General features: G+C 34.2%; 2 protein-coding genes across 2 annotated transcripts; one reads left to right on the top strand and one right to left on the bottom strand.

Annotated features, from left to right (window-relative positions):
• The first annotated feature begins 9,160 nt into the window (after positions 1 to 9,160).
• On the top strand, positions 9,161 to 12,429 carry LOC144553502 (Leucine-rich receptor-like protein kinase family protein). Its single transcript, XM_078301686.1, has 2 exons — positions 9,161 to 11,805; positions 11,929 to 12,429. The coding sequence occupies exons 1-2, from the start codon at positions 9,234 to 9,236 to the stop codon at positions 12,339 to 12,341; spliced, it is 2,985 nt and encodes a 994-aa protein (XP_078157812.1). The 5' UTR covers positions 9,161 to 9,233; the 3' UTR covers positions 12,342 to 12,429.
• Positions 12,430 to 14,430: 2,001 nt separating this feature from the next.
• Positions 14,431 to 19,645, bottom strand: SCPL29 (serine carboxypeptidase-like 29). The gene is made up of 10 exons (XM_078301685.1): positions 19,207 to 19,645; positions 18,466 to 18,573; positions 18,104 to 18,199; positions 17,909 to 18,001; positions 17,728 to 17,813; positions 17,333 to 17,599; positions 17,081 to 17,211; positions 15,929 to 16,024; positions 15,667 to 15,775; positions 14,431 to 14,875 (listed from the first exon to the last, which is right to left on the bottom strand). Exons 1-10 carry the CDS (start codon positions 19,481 to 19,483, stop codon positions 14,702 to 14,704), a joined length of 1,437 nt encoding a protein of 478 aa, XP_078157811.1. The 5' UTR covers positions 19,484 to 19,645; the 3' UTR covers positions 14,431 to 14,701.
• Positions 19,646 to 19,881: the final 236 nt, after the last annotated feature.

Raw genomic sequence — 19,881 nt, 5'->3', positions numbered from 1 at the left:
CATATGTCTGTTGTCTCCCATCTTGTACTGTCTAAACTGATCCTCCTATAATAGCAATTTTTCCTGGTACAATTATTTATAGCCACCACGACCAGATGCAGGCACAGAAACCGGCTTTTGGGTTTTTGAATGTACTGTGCATGCTATTTGGAAAGGACAAAATTCGAGAGAACTTGAATTTAGTTTTGAGATGATCATGATAGAGAACCATACAGTATGAAGCTCGTATATCTGTATCTATACCAGAAGTTTAAATCATTGAATTTCTACCAGTACTGATGAGGCGTAAGCCTGGAAGTGTTTTGATTTTAACCATTATCTTGAAGAGAAATTCGAACATATACCTTTCTGTTTGCCTTTTTGAAAAATGATTACCATAGGTCGGCATTTGCTGTCTAATCAGTAATCACCCATATACTTTAAAATTTAAATCATCCCTAGTTCGGATGATTTCTTGGGTAGAAATTTAGGTGGGATATTATTTTTTAATTATTTTAGAAGTTTTAAGAATATATTTACAATTTTTTATTGTTAGAAGTATAGTTTTAGAGAAATATAATTGAAAGAGGAGATTGTTTGAAAATCTTGACAATGATTTAAAAAGATCAAATAATATTGAAAATTAAAAAGTAAATTTGTAGGTATGTTTTTTTACATATATATAGTGAAACAATAACATTTTATATTAATTTAGTATTGTTTGACTATGCATTACGAATTGTTATTTTGAGACCGTTGAAATTAATTTTAAACTATTTGAAGTTGAAAAATCACTAAATGTTATTATTTTTTATAACATGATATGTAGATAATATAGATCATGTTTATAATATAAGATTATATATTTAAGCATTTTATTATAAGAATTCTCAAGATTATTAAAATAAAAAATATTGAATGATGTCTCTCTTTAGGGGCGAACCCAGCATGTAACGTCCTGGAATTTTTTTTGCCTCTCTCTGGATGTTTGATTTGTAATTCGGGTTAAATTTAGTGTTAAAATCAAAATAATTTTTTTGAATTATAATTGATAATTCGAATTATAAGTTAAAGCATCAGAAATTACAAGTTAGAGAATTGAAAAATATAAGTCAAAAGTTTTTTTTTTTATCGATTACTTAATTAATTAATGAGTTTAAATCCGATTCAATATCCCCTCTGCGGGGCAAATCTTGGATCCGCCCGTCTCTCTTCCATAAAATATTTTGGACCTACAAGCGGCTGCTGTTATTTATCTTAGGTTGACCTTTGTGAAAGCTTTTATGGGTTGAATATAATCTTCTCCGTATCACACTTTTTGGTTAAAAATATATGAAGACTTGACGATAGCGAACTCGTGTTACTTTTCAGGCAATACACATTTGTTTTATGGAGGTGATAATATAGAATATGTCAACTAATCAGTTATCATTGACCCTTTTGGTTCACAACAACACCCAACTCTCTTTCATTCAATAGTCAATATTAATACGCGGCTATCCGTATTGAAGTGTATGTTTGGCACCCTTTAGCACATAGTTTTGGTTTTCCAAGATAAGCATCTCCAAACTGTTGTCGTTTTAATTCCATATCTGAGTTGAGTACACATATTTTTGTTTCATTCAATAGTCCATATCTGAGTTGAGGAATGCTCAGAGCAGCACAAGAGAAAATGGCATTGACCTCGTTAGGCAATTAGGAATTGAAATGTTTTTACTTCCTCAGTTTTTTAGTCTTGGTTAAGTAATCATTTACTTTGCTTTTTAGGATTAGTTTACTTTCTCAATTTTTAGATTCAGTAAGCAATTTCAATTTTCTCTTTAAATTTACTTCTGGTACACTCTCGTAAAGGGACTGATTATGTAATACTATACTGATACATTGTACCAACCTTTTATGCTTCAATAAATATACCTACGGGTTTCTATCAAAAAAAAAAAATAGTATACTTGGTTGTTTGTTTTCCCACATGTATAAAGTTTAAAGCGTTGGGGCTTATTCTAGGGTGAAGGGCTTGGAAAAGGCTATTTCTTTACTTTTATTCAGCTGTACCTTTTTGTTAGAACAACTCAAAAGGGAAAGGCTATTGATCTCCAAGTTGGATGATTCTTAATTCGACAGCTGAAAGGCTAGTAGTCCTACGAATTATTATGAGCTTATTCTTACTTTTAGCTAAAATTCTTACTACTATGAAATATGAATATATATTTCACTGTAGATAATGATCTTTCCTTATTTCTTTCATTTTTTTTATAGTATAAAAAGGATCAAGCTCCCCTTTTTCATAAAAACTTTAGATGATATTGAATTTCGAATATACAATTTCTCCCGCAGAGATTAATATTTTAGTTACTTGTAGACGTTGTTTTTAGACGTTGTTTTAGACTTTTTTTTTGCAACCAGTTAGAATAGTGTTTTTGTCATTTGTCTTATTATAATAGCTAAATTCAACTTTTTTTTAAGAATATACTATTTTAATAAGACAAAAAAATTGAATTCCCTATTCTAGTTATTCAAACTCAACCAAACATAGAACAAGTTATTCCGAATAGCTTTGTTCCAAAAATAACATATTCTCACTCCAACCAAACTAAAAAATATAGTCCGATTTACATTCAGTAACAATAACTACTCATTTTGCTTGCAAATTTCCAAAATAATTATACCAGTTTTGTATTTACAATGTAACTTATATAAAGTTGAGTTCCAGTCTCGCATAAAAAATTTATCTACCCAAATATGGCTCTAAAAGAGAACCAGTTTTTAATCTAATGACAAAACAACAATATCTATAGTGTGGCAGGTGAATATTCGAAACCCGACAGATAAAAAAATCTTTTGTTAATATTAAATGGTTGGGTGGCCTCCAACCTTTACTCAAAAATCTTGCTCTCAAACCAATTTCGCAAAGGACAACTCATCAGACTGACCCGTTATTCTTGTTGCTGTTCATCATTTTAGCAACACATTTTTCCCTAAATGGCTGCAAAAATTAACTGAAATGGTGAAATAGTAGCGCCTATGAATTACCGTTGAACGGTACGACCATGCTAAGGTGATGCACTTTTCTTCATAAAACCCTCACATTTGAGCAAATTTGGAGATTGCAATCACTTCAGCAACATCTGATTTTTCAGAGGAATGTGCTGGTACAACTGAAGTTTAATTTAATATTCATAATTAAATAAAAATTTACAAAAATATCCAAGATTTGTGGAGATTTTTAAAAATATCCAAATCGTCAGAATTTTTGGCTTTCCATTTTCTTTCAGAGCCGCTAGGAATTCTGACGGAACTAAAAGAAAATGGAAAGTCAGAAATTATGGTGGTTCTCAGTATATATTTATTCAAAACCGGTGAATTTTTAACCGGAAAGATTATTTTATACCGGCAACATTTTGACCGGTTTTGTTAATTCTAGAAATCCTACAAAAAAGCGAGTATAATTTAAAATTAATTAAATATTTTGGATATTAATAAAAATTTCAGATGCCTGATTCTAGAAAACTGAATCTAATGAATACGATAACATTCTGTGCATAAAAATCATGCCTAAAAATTATTGATCCAGATTATTTGTTGCAGACTTTCTAGTAAATTTAATCATATAATATTCTATCTATTTTCAAATAAATATAAACATATTTCTAATATTTCAATAAAAAATATTAAAAAAATCATAACATCTTCTATTTCATTAAAAAAAAAAATCAGAAATCTTACATTTAATTGTTTGACTCTTTTACATAATGATGTCAAATAAAAAAAAAAAAACATCTATACTCATAACCGTCAGAATTTCCGGCTTTCCATTTTTTTCAGAACCATCAAAATTCCTGATGCCATGAAAGAAAATGGAAAGTCTGAAATTCTGGTGATTTGGACATTTTAAAAAATTCTCAAAAATCATAGATATTTTTGTAATTGTTTATTTAATTATGGATATTAATAAAAAAAAATCGTCTGGGACAATGGATTGATAAAAGAGAAATTTCCTTTTCCCGTATTTAGGATGTCCACTTTCTGATAAGTAATTCTCCAAACCTTTTTACATTCTATTGATTCAAAGATTTCTAACAAAATTGACAGGATGGGCAGCAAGAATCCGCATCACCCCAGGTACCTGAGGTGCAAGTGGTAAATCTGGACCTTCATTTCACTTGGCACGAATCTCAAAGCAGACATCTATAGTCTCAACAGCTACCGGATTGAGTTTAACCTGCATGGAATTAATCTGGGCCGTATAATTTTATTAATTGCACCTCAGGTACCTGGGGGGAATACGGACTCGGGCAGCAAAAGCATTTCGAGAAGTTTGAAACTTTGAATGCAATTTTTGTCGTAATATATGGAGCAGATATCAGACGGATATGGATACAGATCCACATCAGATCAGATATTTAAAAAATAAAATAATATAAAAAGTTATTAAAAATATTAAGTTCATAATATTTATCTAATTATAATGATGAATAACATAAATTTTTCATAATATATATTAAAATATATGGTATATATTTTCTATTCAGATACGGATAATTGAAATGTAAAATTATATCAGTATTTTTATCCTCACGGATATTCAAATATCGGATATCCATATCTAAATTTTCGAATACGGATCGAAAATAGATCGGATATTATCCATATTGTTTTCACCTCTACTATGGATGATTGATAAAAATGGACAGAATGAGAAAAATGTTTTTATTGCAGTGTCACATCTGAAGGCTGAATACCTGATTCTAGAAAACTGAATGCAATGAATAGGATAAAAATGGACAAGATGAGAAACATGTTTTTATTGCATTACTTTTTTTTTAAATGGCAACGGCAACGGTATGATCAGCAACCAAAATTTGACAAGAGGACTGACACTTGATCCTCACGAATCTCAAAATTATAGGTGCGAATCTTGATACGTATCGAACTGTCCTGATTGGATAGTGAACCGAATTTGGCCTGATGCTGATGGAACCGCTACCGATTCTCTATTTGAGACCACAAAACGGGTAAAAGATTTCTTTAGGATTTCCGTCAAATGGGAGAAAATGTGAATTATTAAGCACTGAATCAAATACATTGATAGGGGTGAAAATGGTATGGATAATATCTGATTCGTATTCGATCTGTATTCGAAAAAATAGAGGTGGATATGATTTTATGTTTCAATTATCCGTATACAAATAGTAGATATATAATATATATTATAAAAAAATTATGCTATTTACTATTATAATTAGATAAATATTATTAACTTTAGTATTTTTAATATATTTTGTATATTATTTTAATAAATATCCAATCAGATTCATATTTGAATCTAGATCCATCTGATATCTGTTCTATATCCATATTAAAAAAGAAAAAAAAGAGAGTTATGAATATGATTTTATCACTCCGTTTTCATCTCTAAATACACACTGCTGAAAGAGTTTTTATCCAAACATTCGAATACCTATCAAACCTTTTTATTAAGGTTGAAATTTCTTTGTTAATGATTATTTTGAAAATCTTACCAATATTTTTATAAATAAAGGATATTTTAAAAAATACAATTTTTTTTATAGAAATTGGTTGGCTTTTTATGCATAGGTTATGTATTAAAATTATGAGGAGGGTTCAAATGCACCCAAATGCATTTAATGCCCCCAAATGTATTAAAATTATGAGGAGGGTTCTAATTTTTGTCAGGATTTAATGTTAATTTGCAACCTAGTTTTCTACTTTGTTACGTAATCATTTAATGCCCATCTGTTACTTAAGTGGGTTACTTAAAAGTTAAAAGCCAAGATAGAATTAAGTGCTGAATTCTGATTTGATACTTGTATTGTTTATTCCTTTTGCTTTCTACCTTTTCAATTTTTTTGTTCTTTTATGATGAGATTTTGCGATATGACATGGAAGCGTTTGGGTGATGGGGTTGGGGAGATTGTCGGATGATTCAGTGAGAACAAGCTGGATTGAGCAAATCATTCAGAGGCCTCAACAAAGAAAAAAATTAAAAAAATGAGATCAGATAGAGACATGATTCTCACGTGAGTTGACCATTCATAGTCATAGCTTCCTTTGTTAATCTATTTGTCAATTGACATTAATTTCAAAGGATCTGCAAAGATTTACAATGTAATTATTATGAGTTTATCACACTAATGTGGTTAGTCATATATAGCCTTTGACAGGGTTGGATTTATTTTAAATATAATAATTTTGACAATCGTAAAAAATAATTTATAATTCTAAATTAGTCTTTTAAAATATGATCTAATTATATATATTTATATTTATTAAAGATGACGAATTTCAAACAAATTTTATCATTCATTAAATAGGCTATCAAACAATATTCAAATACATATAATTTTAGAGGAGGGTTCAAATGCACCCAAATTTTTGTGCACCCAAATGCATCCTATCATTTTTCTCTGTTTTCAAAGTCCGAATAGTCAATCCGAACTGTTAGATACGATCTATATATTAAGATGTGTTTGGAGACCAAATTTTACATTTTTTTGGAATTTTTTTACTATTTATTAAGCCACTTTGAAAATCTCTAATTTTACATTTTCTGGACCATTGAATCAGCAATTTTTAAAGTGGCTTAATAAATAGTAAAAAAATTCCAAAAAAATATAAAATTTGGTCTCCAAGCACATCTTAATATATAGATCGTATCTAACAGTTCGGATTGACTATTCGGACTTTGAAAACAGAGAAAAATGATAGGGTGCATTTGGGTGCACAAAAATTTGGGTGCATTTGAACCCTCTAAAATTATATGTATTTGAATATTGTTTGATAGCCTATTTAATGAATGATAAAATTTGTTTGAAATTCGTCATCTTTAATAAATATAAATATATATAATTAGATCATATTTTAAAAGACTAATTTAGAATTATAAATTATTTTTTACGATTGTCAAAATTATTATATTTAAAATAAATCCAACCCTGTCAAAGGCTATATATGACTAACCACATTACTGTGATAAACTCATAATAATTACATTGTAAATCTTTGCAGATCCTTTGAAATTAATGTCAATTGACAAATAGATTAACAAATTAAGGAAGCTATGACTATGAATGGTCAACTCACGTGAGAATCATGTCTCTATCTGATCTCATTTTTTTTTTCTTTGTTGACGCCTCTGAATGATTTGCTCAATCCAGCTTGTTCTCACTGAATCATCCGACAATCTCCCCAACCCCACCACCCAAACGCTTCCATGTCATATCGCAAAATCTCATCATAAAAGAACAAAAAAATTTAAAAGGTGGAAAGCAAAAGGAATAAACAATACAAGTATCAAATCAGAATTCAGCACTTAATTCTATCTTGGCTTTTAACTTTTAAGTAACCCACTTAAGTAACAGATGGTCATTAAATGATTACGACAGCTCAGTAGGGAATATGAATGAGTGTGGGAATCAAAAATTTTGAACTGAATTTTACTGTTCACCGTGGGAATAAAAACTTAGCTCTGAGCATTTTTTTTTTCCCACGGTGAACAGTTGTTCACCGAACGGGCCCTAAATGATTACGTAACAAAGTAGAAAACTAGGTTGCAAATTAACATTAAATCCTGACAAATGATTGAATGATATTTATTGTTTAGATTTTGCTCCGATGTTTCTTTTTAATACATAATTAGAAATTAATGAATATTAAATGCAGTATTTGTTAATTTAAATAGATAATTAAATTAGTCATTTTCTTCAACTTTTTGGCAACAATATATATTAATGACAGCAACTGTACATAGAGATATTTGCTATTGGACGTCTATAATTATGTTTGTTTCTTTATCAATATTTTTGAAGAAAAACTGAATTCAACGGTTATATATCATATGATAGCGCAAAAGGCATTGTACAAAATATATAAAAATAAATAATAATAGATATGAAAATTAAGTACAAGTATAATAAAAAAAAAATACTAAACATTATTCACAAGATACATAATATTATGGGAAAATTGGTTATTTCTCACTCCAAAACTTTCAAATTTGAAAAATGTCATCCCAAAATTAGAAATTGTAATAATGCCACTCTAAATTTCATTAATTTTTAATTTTGCCACTCTAAATAATTAATGACTAAAATACCCTCCCTTTTCAACCCAATCACGTACCTCCTCTTCTTAGATAATAATTAATGGTATTATTTGATCTTTCCTTCTTAGTTAAATTTTTTATCTAAGATATTATTTCGAAATGGTATTAATTAATGGTATTATCTAAGCTTAATTTTGTACAAAATTTTCAAATTCGAAATGGATCTGGGAATACCTCCTGAGATATTATTTCGAGAGAAGTCCAGTGTTTCCAGTGAGAATAATTCAAATATTGTATCTGGGATTTCACCAATAAAATTGCATTGCCCCAAGAAAAGCCACCTCAGCCTTTTCAAATTACCAATATTTTCTGGTATTACCGCTACATCAAAATAATTACTCTCAGATAATACCTCAGCCTTTTCATTGTGTTTGCATGCAACAGAAACAGCTGCATCATCTGAGAGTAATTATTTGATCTTTCCTTACTATGATTCTCCGTAAATTATCTCTGCCTTTTACATTGTAATAATATTTGGTTGATTTCGCAGTTAGGGTTTTCATTTTCCAGAAATGGTGATTGGGTTGGGGAAGAGGAGGTTGTTGGATTGGGCAAGGGAGGGTATTTTAGTCATTAATTATTTGAAGTGGCAAAATTAAAAATTAATGAAGTTTAGAGTGACATTATTATAATTTCTAATTTTAGAATGACATTTTTTAAATTTGAAGATTTTGGAGTGACAAATAACTAATTTTGCCTAATATATAACATGACATTTCCCTCAAATCAACGGCAAATTAAAAGCTATAGACAGTGTCAATATCTCAGCTCTTAATTATTATTAAAGAAAACCCGGCCACTTGCCATGCACCAACCAATGTTAATTAGCATCTACTAATCATCCATTATCTTCTTTGATAATCCCAAAAATGCATTGTACCACTCCTAATTAATCCAACTACGCAACTCGACAGAGATCCGCTCTACACGACGTGTACATCATTTCCTTACACAATCTTTAATTAACGTCTCTATTATATTTCAGACGGTAGTTAGGCAGCCACCTTTATTTGATCTACCTTTTGAATCTCTAGCTATCTCCCTCCCCCTTAAAACCATTACCATGTAGCAAACCAGTTGATTCAAACAAACACTCCCAATCAATCAATCAATCAATCAATCAATCAAAATTATGGCCAACATGGTCAAGATATTATTATTCCCCTTTTTCCTATCCATATTCTTTCATTTTAACCACAGCACTGTTGATGCTGAAGCTGAAACCAACGTTAACGGCACGTCAACCGACCATGCCGCTCTCCTCTCCTTTCGATCCTTCATTACTGCCGATCCAAACAATGCTCTCGGCAACTGGGGCTCAGCAAACCATTGCAATTGGACTGGCATCAAGTGTCATCATCTAAATAATCGTGTTAGCCGGATAGTATTAACGGGGCAGAATCTCGAGGGAAAAATCAATCCAGCAGTGTCGACCCTTTCATTTCTCATTGTGCTAGATTTATCTTCTAACTTCTTCTCCGGATCAATCCCGGCTGAGCTCGGGATGCTATCATTGTTGCAGCAGCTGAGTTTGTCCGACAACCTTTTCACTGGTCCCATTCCATCTCAATTAGGGTTTCTTCCGAAGTTGTTGTATCTCAATATGGGAGGAAACATGCTCTCGGGTTTCATTCCAGATACATTATTTTGCAACTGTACTTCCGTGCAATACATCGATCTGACTAATAACTCGCTTACCGGGGAAATTCCTTATCGGACCCAGTGCCGGTTGCCAAACTTGAGGTTCCTCCTCTTGTGGTCCAACCACCTAAGGGGACCAATTCCACAGTCACTATCCAACTCATCAATCCTCCAATGGATTGATTTGGAATCAAATGATCTCACTGGAGGCCTTCCGTCAAATGTCTTCGACAAACTGCCACTTCTACAGTTTCTCTATCTTTCATATAACAATCTCTCAAGCCCTGACAAACCTGCTAATCTCGGTCCATTTTTCGCCTCCTTGAGAAACAGCTCTAACCTACAAGAAATCGAACTGGCAGGAAACAATCTTCTTGGGTGGATCCCACCTCTCATTGGTGAGGTTTCACCGAGCCTTCGCCAACTCCACTTAGAAGATAACCAACTTTCTGGCCCCATTCCTCAAACCATATCATTTCTCGTAAATCTCACTTACCTAAACCTGTCGAACAACAACTTAAATGGGTCGATACCACCAGATTTATGCAGATTGCAAAAGCTCGAGAGATTGTATCTGATGAACAATGAACTCACAGGAGAAATACCACCAGCTATTGGCAAAATCACTCATCTCGGTCTAGTTGATTTTTCAGGAAACCGTTTATCGGGAACAATACCCAATACATTCGCCAATTTAACGCAACTTAGAAGACTCATTCTGCATCACAACCAACTCTCTGGTGTAATACCTTCAAGCCTGGGGAACTGTGTTAACTTGGAGATATTGGATCTTTCGTATAACAAATTACCCGGGATCATACCTACCGAATTGGCGGCACTGAGTAGTTTAAAGCTGTACCTCAACCTCTCAAACAATTTTTTAGAAGGCAAAATTCCTCTTGAGCTCAGCAAGATGGAAGATGTTCTTGCAATAGACCTCTCATCAAACAATCTCTCCGGTGCAATCCCACCCCAGCTCGGGAGTTGTGTTGCACTGGAGAATTTAAATTTATCTAGCAACTCTTTCTCAGGCCCGCTTCCGGGCTCAGTAGCTGCTCTTCCTTACCTTCAAGTCCTTGATGTTTCACATAATTGGCTTGTCGGGGCATTGCCGCCTTCTTTACAGGCCTCGGCAACTCTAGAGCAGCTAAATGTCTCCTTTAACAACTTCTCTGGTGCAGTTTTAACTGAAGGTATTTTTGCAAAACTTAGGGTTGACTCCTTTTTAGGAAACTCAAGGCTATGCGGATCTATACCTGGGTTGCCTAAGTGTGGAACGAAATCTTTATTACATCGGCATACATTCTTGCTGGTTATTGCAACCCTAGCTGGCACTACTTTTGTGCTACTGTTTATAGTGGTTTTCATAAGGTCAAGCAGAAAGCCTACAGGGGAAAGCTTCAAAACAAAATCGAAAAGTTTCAATGATATAGATGTAGAAAAGGAGAACGACTACCCTAGGATTACATATCGACAACTGGTGGCAGCAACAAAAGGCTTCTCTGACTCGAGGCTTATTGGAGCCGGTCGGTTTGGTCAAGTCTACGAGGGGACTCTGCATGACAAAACTAAGATTGCAGTTAAGGTGTTGGATTCAAGAAATGGTGGTGTTGAGATATCAGGAAGTTTCAAGAGAGAATGCCAAGTGCTCAAAAGGACGAGGCACCGAAACCTTATCAGGGTCATCACCACTTGCAGCAAACCAGATTTCAAGGCCCTTGTTCTGCCATTAATGCCAAATGGTAGCCTGGAGACCTACCTTCATCCACCCGATGCACCAAGCCAGGGATTGTATTTGCACGAGTTACTGAGCATCTTGATTGATGTGGCAGAAGGTATGGCGTATTTGCACCACTATTCTCCTGTAAAGGTTGTGCACTGTGATTTGAAACCAAGCAACGTGCTTCTGGATAATGATATGCGAGCTGTCGTATCTGATTTTGGAATCGCAAGGCTGGTAAGAGAGAGAGGAGATATGCATGAAAACAATTTCTTCGCCGAATCAGCTCCATGCAACTCCATGACCGGTTTATTACAAGGCTCTATTGGATATATTGCACCAGGTATGTCAAGCCAGGATTTAATTACAAACAATAGTCATATTACTCATATACGTGTTTTAATTATTAGTTATTATTATTGTATCAAAATTAATATGTAGTAACTAGTTTTTATTTCATGTGCAGAATATGGATTAGGAGGAAATCCTTCAATAAAAGGAGATGTATATAGTTTTGGAGTGCTTCTTCTTGAACTGATCTCTGGCAAAAGGCCAACAGATATTATCTTCCATGAAGGACAAACGCTACAGGATTGGGTGAAAAGCCACTACCCGCATGACATCGAAGCCATAGTATCAGGGGCTCATTTGCGGGACCCGCAGTTGCTGTCTAACCCAATATATTACAACAAGCAAAAGAGAGATGTCCTGGTTGAATTGGTTGAGCTCGGGCTCGTCTGCACGCAGCTTTCTCCAACAATGCGGCCAACCATGGTGGACGCAGCGCATGAAATCATAACTTTGAAAGAAGACTTGGAAAAGCAAGGCGGTTTCGAGAGTAGTGATCAGTCTGGATCCACGTTGGATTCCTCGTTCTGATTAGATTAATTAATTTGAGCATGATCTTATTTTGATATGTTATCATGACTCACAGATGTTGTTCTAATTCTTTAAATTGTTAATTCTTTAATGGAGTTACCACTCATATATTAGAAAAGAAGTTGGTTAGGTCAGGTGCTAAGTTCTAGTATATCCTAATATATATATATATATAGAGTACGGCTAACACGCTTCTTCTAGCATATGGGCCGAAATGCTTCCGGTGGAAATTTGAAATTTCAAAATCCAAAAAGTCGATCTGAACCGTTCATCTTCTTCTCCATATTAATATCTGCTTGGAGACCAAATTTTACATTTTTCTGAAATGTTTTACTATTTATTAAGCCATTTTGAAAATTGCTGATCCAACGGTGGCTTACCAAACAGTAAAAATCAGAAGCTACCGTTGGATCAGCGATTTTCAAAGTGGCTTAATAAATAGTAAAAAATTTCAGAAAAATGTAAAATTTGGTCTCCAAGCAGATATTAATATGGAGAAGAAGATGAACGGTTCAGATCGACTTTTTGGATTTTGAAATTTCAAATTTCCACCGGAAGCATTTCGGCCCATATGCTAGAGGAAGCACGTTAGCCGTACTCTATATATATATATATATATATATATATAGAGAGAGAGAGAGAGAGAGAGAGGCTAATATGCATTCGGTTGCATATGGACCGAAGTGCTACCGGTCCAAATTTGATTTTTCAAAATCCAAACGGTCAATCTGAACCGTTCATCTTGTTCTCCATATTAATATGTGCTTGGAGACCAAATTTTATATTTTTCTGAATTTTTTTACTATTTATTAAGTATTTTACAAAATTGTTGATCCAACGGTGGCTTAACAAAACAGTAAAATCAGCAGCCACCGTTGGATCAACAATTTTGTAAAATACTTAATAAATAGTAAAAAAATTCAGAAAAATATAAAATTTGGTCTCCAGGCACATATTAATATGGAGAACAAGATAAACTGTTCAGATCGACCGTTTGGATTTTGAAAAATCAAATTTGGACCGGTAGCACTTCGGTCCACATGCTACCGAAAGCATATTAGCCACTCTCTCTCTCTCTATATATATCTAATTGATTATTTAAAGAGAACAGTCATGATTTGTGTACAGCCGCCGGGATTTGGTGGTTGCACTCTTACATATCAATTCTTCGACACAAAAACAAATAGTTTACTTCTGCCGTATGAATGCAGAATTCAGAGCTGTCAAGTTTTATAAATTATTACCAGTAACTTGTATCGATTGTTCAAGAAATATGTACAGACTCTGATAGGGAAAAGCCGTAAAATAATGAAATTTTCTCACATGGTCACCCATTTGTGCAACAAGTTGAGAAATTGTAGCCCATTTGTTGTAATATCGCCCACAGTTTTTATTTATACCAACGCAATTAATGTTCGCTTATGAGTAGAACTAGGGTGTTCTTAAGTTGGTGCTTTGGTGAACTCAAGTCTAAAACCCGTCAAATCCGCTTCAAATAACAAATCCGAATAGTTGAAACCCGCATACCTTACGAGTGATGTGTCTACGTGTGAAAATTTTAAACATTCGAATTAATTTAGTATAAAGTCAAGCGGTCAAAAAACATTTAAAAAAACATTCAAAAAATAAATGTATTAAAATTAATTTATTAACCTTTTAATTTTGACTGCCGATTTGATGAGTGTAATAAAAAAAAAGGCACCATCAGTAATTATTGCTAGCAATTGGAGTGGCTATTGTCTATTATATAATTGTAACTTTCAAAGGGGTGATGATTGTTAAAACTAGAAGTGTACGGTTTTCCTGCGGAGGAAAAAATATCGTGGTAAATTGGCCATGTAAGTGGGAACTGCATTCTCATCAATAGATTGGGCCTAATGCCACTTTTCTAAGTGTTACTAATTAAATGCAGCCTCAGCCTAACTCATGGAGAACAAATTCTCCATGGTTCATCCAAAAGTAACTTGATCAAAGCAAAACAAACTTGAGTGTTTCCAGCCAATTTAAACAAATATAATATACTATACTATATAGTTCAACATATTCATTGCCATGTATCAAATAGTATCTTTCTTGTTTTTAGATGCCAATTATCATAATTATCAATTGTACCTGTGTGAGCACAATACACCAAATGCATTATTGCTAAGTATCACGTTGTTTCCTGGTTCATTTTATGTGTGATAAGTTATCAATTTTATTTGCGTGGCCACAATACAACAAACAATGTTTTCTGAAGCAAATTAAGAAGTGCACACATCGCACGCATCAGAGCAGTAAAATAATAACGCTCTTATTGTTGCGAAACAAATTCATTTGATTTGGAATCGATCTCATGAAGAAGCAAAGACTCCTGTAATTTAGGAATTGCTGTGCAGCTCAGTTAGCTCAGTTAGGGTCGGCATCGGGCTTCCAGCTAAGAATGACTTTAAGAGAGTTAGCGCCTGCTTCGGTCGATGTAGTGGGACCTCATGGCCCGCACCTCTAACAGTGACAAGTGTTAACCCTTCGTATACTTGGGTCCATCCACCAACCTGTCTCACAAATAACAATATCTCATTGGCAAAAAGTTGCAGACATGTCTTAAATAAATTGCAGTTGTCAGCTGTTTTGTATAATGTATACTGACCTGACTATTCTGTTACAGATTTGCAAGTCACATGGTCAATATGGCAGGTTGACAACTATGAAGAAGTTCAGTGTCTTAACAAAATAAATTTATTCAAGGCTGTTTCTACTGAGGAGTCTAATTCTATGTCTCATCACCTTGAACAGGATTCTGTACTAGAGAAGACATTCTCAGCAGAAGAGCAATATGGGAAATCAATTGTTTGTGTAAAGTAGCAGCAGCTTAGGGATTTTGTTTAATTATTCATAAGTAGAAGCTTGCATGCATTACTTTATGAAATTGTACTAGTTTAAGTAGGAATTTTGATACTGGTAACTCTTTACCAGTTGTAGCTAGGAATTTTTGTAATGCTGTACAAGAGTCTCTAACAGGTACGGCCCGCATGGATTAAAAGGAATCAAATCATTTCCTTAAAAAAATAAGGGATAAGTAAGGATATACCCTCCAGCCACAGATCAATCTGCTGGCAATACACAAACCGGGTAGGCCAACCTTATCCAAAGTACAAGCATAAGCTTAATAGATAAAAAGAGCTCTTCATTTGGTGTGCTGGTTGGATTTTTATTCCTTAATAGAACCACTTAAATAACAGTGCATATTTCAATACCATAAGCAGATAAAATTATTCAGGCAATTTTATTAAAAGTTTATAGAACTTCTTCATCCTTTTAAGATGGATAGGGTTTTGGGCAATACCTGACCATCAGACTCATACCAAGGATGAAAAGGAGTCACTGTAGAAAGGCTAAGAGCATCCACATTGTACCGTGTTGATGTGACTGAAATAACTGCATCCGCATCCCCACTGAATCAAAACTCAAAGAGAACAAAATATCTGAGTAGGTGATTAAACTGAACTCGATCATATTTACTAATATAATTGATTTAAAATAGGGTGGAAATTATGTATAATTAGATGCTATAAAGTTATAACAGAGTAAATGTGGTGATATGGCACCTGAATATCCATATACGGAGGCCATGCTTTATGAGCTCACGAAAGATATGAAGCACCGACCTTTCAGAGTCCAGCCAGTTTTCATTGACCACATTACTGCCGAGAAAATAAAAATCAGAAATAATACACTCAGTTGGTACGTACAGCAATTCAAGTGAATCTTTTACTTTTATCTTATTGTTCCTGATTGCACTAGCACAGTGGCGACCTGAACCTGCTCATGGCATTCAAACTTACCCCCTCTCACACAAAATTAATTTGCAGAAAGAAGTAAACAGCAACAAAATAAAAAATATATATATATTTGATGTCACACAAACTATTCCAAAGAACAATAAAATATTATATTAAGGGTGCTCAATTGGTTCAGTTATTTTGGTTTTGAGTATCTCAAATTTAGTAGGGTTAAAACAATTTGGTTAAATGGATACCAAATAAGCAAAGGTTCTAGTATATTTCATTTTAATCTCACAATATTACACAAATAATATCCTCAGTTCAATTTACATTTTTGTTGAAAGGAATGGTTTGGCTAATTTCTATTGGTTTAAACCTTCCGATTGAATAGATAATCCTACATTAATTGAATATTGATGTATATAAACACAGGGTATAATGTTAATAATGTGACCAACGACATACCATTACATCAGTTTTGAGTTATATACCAGCTCCTATATAAAATGACCGGGTGGTACCCTGCTAGGGTTTACATTTTGAGGATGGTTCAAATGGCTGCATTTTGTGGCTCGATTATGCCTCCATTTTCAGGACTCAAGTAATAACTAAAAGTTTGAATTTAACTATGAAAAGAAATCCTTATGGGATGATCTATATCTCTTTTTCAATGTGCACACTAAACACTACAGCATTTCAATAATTTTGTAAAAATCCAATGATTTACACAATTCTGGATATTGTTTTTTCATGCTCCTGATAATCATCAAAACGAAGTTGGAATGCCATAATTTTTACATTCATGAATAGAAAGTGATGTAGGATTGCAGGTGAGATGTAATGATTTGATGTAGTTACTTCAGTAATAGAGTTTACTATAATGAACTTGTACATAAGATGGAGGCACATTAAATGGACGATTTAAATCATTCGCTCACCTTTTCTTTTCATGATTACAAGATTATAAGCTCATACCTGCATGTTTCCCACTTTGAAGATGCTACAACTGGATTGACATGAAGTGCCTTCTTAACTTCTGGCAGGTTGAAATAAACAGTAGAGTGCTTCTCAGTGCATGGGTCATAACTCTCGCCCATTTTTGCAACCTTTTTTTTCCAAAAGCACACGGTACTTCTTAAAATGCTAATTACTTGGATTCAAAATATTGTAATGCAACCGTGAAGTTTCTAATTAGTTCTGCAAATTTGTTTTATGGCATAAGCTTACTTGTAATCTCTTAAACAACTTGTTGCGTGACATTGTAACATTTGCAGGGCAGGAAGGCGTGAAGATGCTATAGGGGTCAATGTTTCCCATCTCTTGGCTAGCAACATCAAGCATATTCTCGCACTTGGATGATGCATGAATAAATGATTGGAAATCACAGTATAGGTTAAGAAGCCTAAATGTTTGGTCAGATATCATGCCGGTAGCCCACATAAACTGGAAATTTCCATAGTGGTCATGATAATCATCTAACAAAGCATTTCCGACCTGCAAAAAGTTGTTTGTAGAAAAGGTTAATATGCACAGAGGTTTTTTCCCTCTGCCAAATATAAAGTGATGTAGAAATGATCAGTGACCACTAAAAAGTTAAAACTGAATCTCTTTTACATAATTACCATGTAGCCCTTGAGATTGATTGAATTGCTTCCACCAGACTTTTGAGAGTGAACTATAGCTTGAGCTAGTTGTGGCACATAATGACCTATCAAAATGTAAAATAACATAAACTTTTAAAAATTATATAATTAGATATGGACAAAAAAATTAGAAGGAAATAAAATTAGTTTGTTTGTTTACCAGCATAGCTCTCTCCAATCAAATAAAGTTCACGCTCCTTGAATTGTGGATAACGCTCAAACCACTTCTCCAAAAACACCAAGGAATCCTTGGCTTTAAAAACGGCCAAATTACCATGGCCAATAATTCAACTAAAATTAAACCAAGCAATAGACATAATCAATTAAGAGAAAATAAAAAAAGATAATTACTGACCAGTCCTTTCGTCCCCATTGGTTACCAAATCCTTAGAGTTGTTGGAGTAGGAATAACCAACTCCCACCGGTGAATCAACGAATAACAAGTTCGCAACTGATAAATTAAGAATCAAAGATTAAATTATAAAGAGAGCAAGGGTCACAGCCTGTACATTGATTTTGGCACTGTATTGGTTCTATTACACAGCATTAATTACTACTCAGATTGTTGGGGCTTCTATTTTTGGGGTTCATCCAGGTAACTGCCAGTCAGATGGCAATCCTCATTTTGATCTTATTAATCTGTGGATTCAACCAGCATCAGGAAGGATCAACCAAACTATATCAAAAAAGTAAAAATGTCAGGAGCCAACAATTTACCTTGATTCCAAGAATGGGGATTAAGGTAGATGCCCTTTCCGTCTGGGTTGATATGAAAGGGGCCCACCTCTTCTGCCAAACCGTAAGCAACTGATGAGCAGCCAGGTCCTGTCCAAAAGTACAAACAAAAACTAGATCAATAAATAAATCGAAATTCACAGTATATTAAGAATGGTGGTAGCCTAATCTATACTGGTTGAGTATTTAGGTTTTAATATTATTTTATGTTCTTTCTGTATTTGCTTTTTGGTGCTTAATTGAGTTATCTTTAGGAAGACGTGAGTGTTGATTGTTACTTAACATCATTATCCTGTCAGATTGAGTAATTCAACTAAAACAAAGTGAGTTAGCTATCTACTGCAACCCATCAAACACTTGCTCGACTGCTTCCTAATAAGCTAGCATTTACAATAAAAAAAAATCCCAAGTTTACCAATATTATGAGAACCAAATCACAATGTACTTGTAGTCAGAACCCATAAAGAAGAAATGAGAATTGAAATCAAGCAAGTTGTGTCTGAATAGGAAATTGAACGCTTTACATTAATATTCATGCTCGGAGTACAACAATTGAAATTGACTGAAGCTAACACATCAATGTGCATAAACTTCATGCTTTCTACAGACTACAGCCAAGACCAGTGTTTAAGCCTCAATTGGCATGAATATAAAATATAAGATCAATGGACTGAGGTTGAACATCAATCAAACCAAAGACAATGGCAAAGAGGGATTTCTTACCTCCATTGAGCCAGAGCACAACGGGCTTGGAATCGGGATCCTTTACAGCCTCGAAGAACCAAAAGAAGAGAGCGCGGCCGCTCTCCTCGTTGACTGTGATGTACCCGGAGTAGTGATTGAAGCTAACATTGAAGGACTGGCCGGGGAGGCTATTTACTTTGTCGTTGCTCTGTTGCTTGGCTACGGATGGGTCAATGGAGGCAGAGAAAGAGACGGCGAAGAGTGAGACGATGAGGGGGAGGAGAAAGAGAGGCTGAAGGCGGCTCATTCCCTCCATTGGTTGATGATCGATGGATCAATCGATCTATTATCGAAGTACGCAAGTTAGCGCTGGATTGGGACATGTGGTGTGAACTTTGGGTTGGTGATTTGGTGGTCTAGACTCTAGAGTCAGTTTGGTTCTCCAGTAGTCAATGCCGAAGCAACTTTGTGTGGGTGGCATACTGGCATTGGATACCGCAGGATGGAATGGAGTGTATGGAAACGTGAGTCCTGTGAGCTGAATCTGACAGAGAATATTCACACTGTGAGATGCATGCGTACTGTACACAGACGACTCGATATGGTCCCAACTCCCAATTAGGGATTGGATATTTGGAATCTGGACGGAGCGTGCACGCCAGAACTAGGGAATGTTAAGAAGTCATTGCACGGAGTCGGAACTCGGAAGCACTG

This window comes from Carex rostrata, chromosome 4 (assembly GCF_964058835.1).
Source record: "Carex rostrata chromosome 4, lpCarRost1.2, whole genome shotgun sequence".
NCBI classification, from domain to species: domain Eukaryota; kingdom Viridiplantae; phylum Streptophyta; class Magnoliopsida; order Poales; family Cyperaceae; genus Carex; species Carex rostrata.
This window is presented reverse-complemented; position numbering and strand designations above follow the sequence as displayed.

What these genes read in the sequence shown, in the direction of transcription:
- SCPL29 (XM_078301685.1), bottom strand. Translation starts at nt 19,483, where the DNA reads ATGGAGGGAATGAGCCGCCTTCAGCCTCTCTTTCTCCTCCCCCTCATC. An exon ending in GATTGGAGAGAGCTATGCTG is followed by an intron (nt 17,814 to 17,908) that starts GTAAACAAACAA and finishes ACATTTTGATAG; the next exon opens with GTCATTATGTGCCACAACTA. An exon ending in TCAAAGTGGGAAACATGCAG is followed by an intron (nt 16,025 to 17,080) that starts GTATGAGCTTAT and finishes TTTTCTCGGCAG; the next exon opens with TAATGTGGTCAATGAAAACT.
- LOC144553502 (XM_078301686.1), top strand. Translation starts at nt 9,234, where the DNA reads ATGGCCAACATGGTCAAGATATTATTATTCCCCTTTTTCCTATCCATA. An exon ending in TATTGGATATATTGCACCAG is followed by an intron (nt 11,806 to 11,928) that starts GTATGTCAAGCC and finishes TTTCATGTGCAG; the next exon opens with AATATGGATTAGGAGGAAAT.